At 39.5% G+C, this 6,133-nt stretch overlaps 1 protein-coding gene across 2 annotated transcripts; it reads left to right on the forward strand.

The window, feature by feature from the left end:
• Positions 1 to 551: 551 nt before the first annotated feature.
• On the forward strand, positions 552 to 5,700 carry mibp (muscle-specific beta 1 integrin binding protein). 2 transcript variants are annotated; one of them, XM_070832020.1, is made up of 8 exons: positions 552 to 718; positions 1,551 to 1,641; positions 2,217 to 2,265; positions 2,488 to 2,662; positions 3,273 to 3,344; positions 3,476 to 3,582; positions 3,985 to 4,070; positions 4,332 to 5,700. In XM_070832020.1, the coding sequence occupies exons 1-7, from the start codon at positions 693 to 695 to the stop codon at positions 4,068 to 4,070; spliced, it is 606 nt and encodes a 201-aa protein (XP_070688121.1). In that variant the 5' UTR covers positions 552 to 692; the 3' UTR covers positions 4,332 to 5,700. The 2 variants fall into 2 exon arrangements, with proteins under 2 accessions (XP_070688121.1, XP_070688122.1); XM_070832021.1 differs by lacking the exon at positions 2,217 to 2,265.
• Positions 5,701 to 6,133: the final 433 nt, after the last annotated feature.

The raw sequence follows: 6,133 nt of genomic DNA on the forward strand, positions 1-6,133 counted from the left end.
CACATTTGCATTTAAATTTATTTACTGGCCATAATTCAGTCAGAGACAGAAGACAGGAGACTGAAATCACCTGTTTTTTTTCTCTTTTAGTTAGCATATCCTATAATAGCAGTACCCCAGCCTAAAACCTACTACATTACCTTACTTTAGTGTCAGCGGAAGTAGCAGCCAGATGCAGCTGTAATGTCGATGTGTCTCTCACACCATCAAAGGTAGTTTTCCACAGTGGGTCAGGTCACCGTCAGGTGGACTTACGCTGAGTGGAAGAGCACGAGCTGCTCCTCCTCATCATCATCACCAGCCGCTGTGACTGACAGCAGCAGCTGAAGAATCAAATATGTTAATATCTGGAGGTTCTCGGCCTGTGATTGGCTGCTGCACGGAGCTCTGAGCGATCTGATTGGCTGGTGCGCGGGGGTACGTAGCACGGTTGGAACAGAGCACGTCGAAGCACGAGGACGGTCCTCGGCTACGTAGTGGTGACGTAGTAGGACAGAGTTGGATATAAACTGAAGCGGCTCTCGCGCCCCTCTAATGGAGCAGTAGAAAGAGGTGCTTTGAGAGCGAAAGTTATATTTATTACTTTTTAGCGCTTAATTTGTTGGATTTAATCCTCGACTTTGGTTAGAAAAGGTACTCTCGACCGTTTCTTCAGCTGACTGTGAGCAGGACTGTCGACAAGTGACGGAAAGATGAAATACATCATAGGAATTGGCGGGTAAGTTTTTATATTTATCAAACAACTAACGTTCGCTTGTTATTTGCAAACATTTCGCGCCTGAAGTTAATTTTACCTGCGACTAAAATGTTGTAATGTTATTTTTGTTAAATTGACTGATAGTTGAGTGGAGTTTGGCAGTTTATCTTGTGCTGCTGGCTGAAATTACCTTGTGTTATTGTTCGTTTTTCTTTTCTTTAAGATAACCCAGTGTTTCAGATGAGGTTATTTATGTCTGTCATGGCGACTGAGCTTTAACTTCTCAGTAATTTTTAATATCCTTCTGGCCATGCGTTTATCAGCTGCCCGCCAGAAAGCGGTATGTAGTGCTGCTGATCCGGTTTAAAGCCACGTCCGGTGTGGCTGGTTTGTTGTCATAAATCGAGCGGGACATTTGAAAATTCACCGCCAGACTCGAGTCAGAAACTGGAGGGAGAGTTCACATTAGTCACATTGGTATTGTCCCAAACCAAGCACCGTTCATTGTTATAATCATCATGTCTGCAATGACTTAAATTAGGAAATGACATACTTTTATTCTAACGATTTCATCTGGTTTTCTGAAAACAGCAGTGTGCTTTGTACACACCACAATGTGTCAACTAAAGCGGTGACACTTTCAATCTATTATTGTTTTAAACAGTGTTTTAGACAAATGTGACTTTTTGTTATGTGTGCTAAATTACCTTATAAAATGTAAACAAAGAGTGCCACATGTCTTCTAAGGCAAATTTTGCAAGTCAGCTTTTTTCCCTTATCAAAATAGTTTAGTTTTAATCCATTAATTGTTGCTGAATTAATTTAATGTTAATTTTTTGCATTTTGTTTACAGAGTCACTAATGGTGGCAAAACTACCCTGACAAATAAGCTGATAAAGACGTTGCCCAACTGCTGTGTTGTGCACCAAGATGACTTTTTCAAGGTGAGTTTTAGTGGGTAGATCATAAGATTGATTTGTGTTTATTGTTCGCTTGCGTTTCCCTTTCATGAGCATGTATGTAAGTTAAGTGGCGGGTGCTGCCATGACTAATCTCCCATAAACACTCTGAAAATGGCCTTGATGTGCAGCACAGTTTCTTTACCTGGTTGTCACTTCTCACTGCTTCAGTCATGATCTTCCTCTCATGTGGCCTCTGCATTTCTTAATAATAGTCCCTATGTACTCTAATGGCCATCTAAGCTCCAAGTCTATCAACTTCACATTGGCTCTCCCTGAACTTCACTAATACATTTCTAACATGTTCAGATGCATCCATTCTGTCCTTCATCTCCATGAGCACCTTTACATTATGTTTAGTGTATCTGTTTTTCCCAGTTTCATGAAAACTGTACTTTTTATTAATTGCTTGCTTTATTTTGTGCATGTTTTGTCCTGTTTGCCCTTTCCTTTTTTGTTGTGAGTGTGCACGTATTTGACCTTGTCACTCTGGCATGTGAGTGGGAAGTGTTCAGAACTATGAGGATGCAGCAATGTTTTATTGGTGACTGTTATTTCAGAAACCCGATCAGATAGAAGTCGGGGAGGACGGCTTTAAACAATGGGATGGTAAGACTTCACTGAAGACTGCCAATGACTCGTTGTTTACCCCTTAGTCTCTCATACCCCCACCCTTCATACATTACATACAACATAGCCATTTAACATACACAACATTTAGCTGATAATAACCTCCAGTAACTTGGAGAAAGACATAAAACACATTTCCAATTTTTTATATTCTCTACTTCTGTCTATTCTAATTCACTCGATCTACTTCTTGCTCTACAGTGATCACATCCTTGGATATGGAGGCCATGACCAACACGGTAAAAGGCTGGATGGAGAACCCTGTGAAGTTCGCCCGTTCCCACGGTGTCCCTCTGTCCTCTCCATCTGATGTGGCCAACCCCGACGAGCAGATCCACATTCTGATCGTGGAGGGCTTCCTGCTCTACAACTACCCGTAAGTTTATTTTCAGTATAGTGTGTTCGGACTGCTGGAAGTTTCTGTCTTGGTTGTACCGTCCCGAATTACTAACCTGTATGGGTCTGTAATGCTGATTCACATATCAACCAGTTTTATTTTCAAGAGAAGTTGCTACTTGTAGTCTGAGTAAAGTTTGTACAGCATCCTCTGTGGAAGCTAAAAGTTCTCAAAATTGCACACCCCAGAGTTTTCGTTCAAGGACAACAGGCCGCCTCATTCTCACAAATTCTGAAAGATTTGTGACAACAAATATTGGATGGGCGGTGTTATTTCTGTAGTGTCACATGATAATTTTGCATGTTTATTATTGGCATGTGTACACGGCGCGCTGCAGACAGATCCAGGCGGGTCCTGCAGGTAGAGATAAGAGTTTCAGCAGAAAGAGGCTCTGTGAGTTGTCCTTAGCACTGGCTGCTGGGTGATCAATACTCTCTGTACCGGAGCCGGCTGTCTAGCGTACTGCAGGGACACAGATAAGACGCCGCATGAGCTGTTTTATAACTATGCTCTGTAACAGGTTCGGTTGAAGACATTGTGTATCTTCATTACTCGGTTTTGTTCGTCACCTTGTACGTTTCCCCTCCAGGCCCCTGCTGGATGCTTTCGACAAATGCTATTACATCACAATTCCCTATGAGGAGTGCAAGAGAAGGAGAAGGTGAGAGTGCACAAAAGACTGATTTTATACAGTTTACATTTTGATAGCTACATACTCACATTTACACTTTCCGAAATCATTGACTTCAGTTGTTTTCCCACCATAATTCAGTGTGTTGTCATTATATTTAGGACAAGACAGTACACCGTCCCCGACCCTCCCGGCCTGTTTGATGGCCACGTTTGGCCGATGTACTTGAAGCACAGGAGAGCGATGGAGGCCAGCGAATTGCATATTGGTATGTTGCTTTTATTCAGTTTGCTATATCAGAACATATTTGCCAGATCAATATTTTCTTATTAGTTGCTTATGCTTCCTTTTGCAAGTACAATAATCCAGTGTATCCCAAACCTGCTCCTGAGGGCACTCTGTCCTGCATGTTTAAGATGTTTCCCTGCTTGTCATCCGGCTCTACAGAAGTCTGATAACAACACATTCATTTGACTCGGGTTTGTTGGAGCAGGGAAACTTTTTTTTTTTTTTTTTTTTTTTTTTTTTAAACTGGTAGTGCAGTGGGCCTCCAGGAGCAGGTTTGGAGAAACTCTGTAGTAACCTTTTTTTTCCAAGTTTTCCCTCCTTGGTACTATTTTTAAGGACAATTTTCAAACGTGATTAACTGGTAAACTGTGTGTGTTTGCAGAGTACCTGGATGGTATGAAGCACAAAGAGGAGATCTACAATCAGGTGTATGAGGACATTCAGAACAATCTGCTCAATCGCTTATAGGTAAGAAGTATGTTTATCATTTCTGGTTGACAGAAATTACATTTAGGGTTTTTTAGTTTTCAAATGTATATCTTACGACTCAGCCAGTGTCTTTTCTACAGTTAAAAATGTTCTGCTTTTGAAAAAAAAAAAGCATTTACTTTGGAAGCAAAACATACATTTTCAGAAATAAAAATGTAAAGGAGCCCTGTTGATACGATTTTTAAGAGGATGTTAGAGTTTACGACCTCCTAACAATATTTCTCTCTGTCCTTCTTGCAGCAGAAGGAGACTCCTCTTCATCCCTGTACAGACCTTGTAAATAGTCCTAAGGATTCTTTTTTTATGAAGCTTTTCTAATTTTATTCTTTGTTTGTATATGGAACAAAGCAATGTTAATTTATCATTATGGTTTTAACTTTTTTTTTTTTTTTTTTTGCCATGAGAATGATTGTTGGACGGAACATTTGTACGTTACTGTTACGTTAAACCTCTCGCATGTACTGGACCATTTGTCACATTGTCCTGCCTCAAAAAATTAAAAGAATGTTTTCGGTTTTTATGAACTTATAAAAGCCGACGTGTCTACTTTATCTGACCTAAAATATTAAATACAGCCGTTACAATTGTGAATATCGATAACCTGACTGGTATTGGTATGCAGTTGTGTAGACGCTGGCCAACACCCATAACCTTGTTTTATAACACCCGTCTGTACCAATAGTACGCTCATCTTGTTCCAGATGTTGATACATGTGTCAATTCATTTTACAAACATCTTAGAGAACCAGAGGACTAATGTGTTATGCTTGGTAGACAAAAGTTATTTTGAGAGAATGTAAATCAACCATTAAACAATATTGGAGGGTATAAGGAGCCCCTCAAACTGTACATTTGTTAAGGTTTGGGTTCCCTTTACAGATTATTTCAGAGGGCAAATGGCCTTGGATGTAACTGATATTAATGTGCCCCACTGAGCATGGCTCCATGCACAGTTTATCTGAAGTATGCTTAGGATATCTTTTCAAAATGACACATTAGACCACCCACAGCCTGTATCTGAAGAGGCCACTTCATTACCGGGCTCTGGACACTGGAGATACAGCATATCGTCATGCAGTCATTCATCTTGTCCTGAACTGGCCTGAATTTAGTGACAATGAAATTGAAACACACATTAAATACATTTCAAACAAATTTAATGCAAAAAAGTTAAGTCTGTAATGAATGCAGCATATGTACGAGTCTATTGGTGACTGCTAATCGTTTTCTCTGGCTGTCAGGACCAAGTGTTTTGACCTGTGATTTGTTGTTTTCTGGTGGGTTTTTGTACACTTGTTCAAACAGTTAAAAAAGACAAATGGTTGGCAAGATTGAGAAGGACAAGAAGAAACGTAATTGCTTATTTTTCTGTATTTTTTTTTTTTGTAATACTGGGTATTCCACTGACGAAGAGGAAGATCAGAGCCTGTTTTATCAGTGGCTATAGATGAAGAAACTGGACCACTGTGGATTTCATGTAGCTCAGTTTCAGCTGGACCTTCTAAACATGATCTAACTGACAAGACATGTAATAACTTATTACTAATTATCTGAACACCGGATTTACAGCATATAAACTATACATGAAATAAATTACTATTCAGCCTTATATCAGTATTCACTCCCTTCTCTGCATGTTGTGAAAAATGGATTTTATTGGAGCGGGAATGACCCATAACAGTCCATAATTTTAAAGTGGGACTGAAATATTACATGGTTTTTAAAAATATTTACAAATTAAAATCGGAATAGTTCTGAGTGCCTATGTATTTGCCTCTTCCTGTGAAACCCCAAACTAAGCTCAGACACAACTAATTACCTTAAAGAAGTCACATAAGTAGTTAAGTAGAGTGTATTTATATTAATCTCAATATAAATACACCTGTTAATAAAAGAGTTTGAGAGCATTACTGAACAAACAGCATTGTGGAAATCAAGCTCAGGGGTAAAGCTGCTGAATTGCAAAGCAGGGTTAGGTTCTAAAAGAAAATTCCAAGCCTTGATAATACCATTAAATCCATCATTAGAAAATGGAAAGAGTC

The sequence above is a fragment of the Pempheris klunzingeri genome, chromosome 6 (assembly GCF_042242105.1).
Source record: "Pempheris klunzingeri isolate RE-2024b chromosome 6, fPemKlu1.hap1, whole genome shotgun sequence".
Taxonomy (NCBI): Eukaryota; Metazoa; Chordata; class Actinopteri; order Acropomatiformes; family Pempheridae; genus Pempheris; species Pempheris klunzingeri.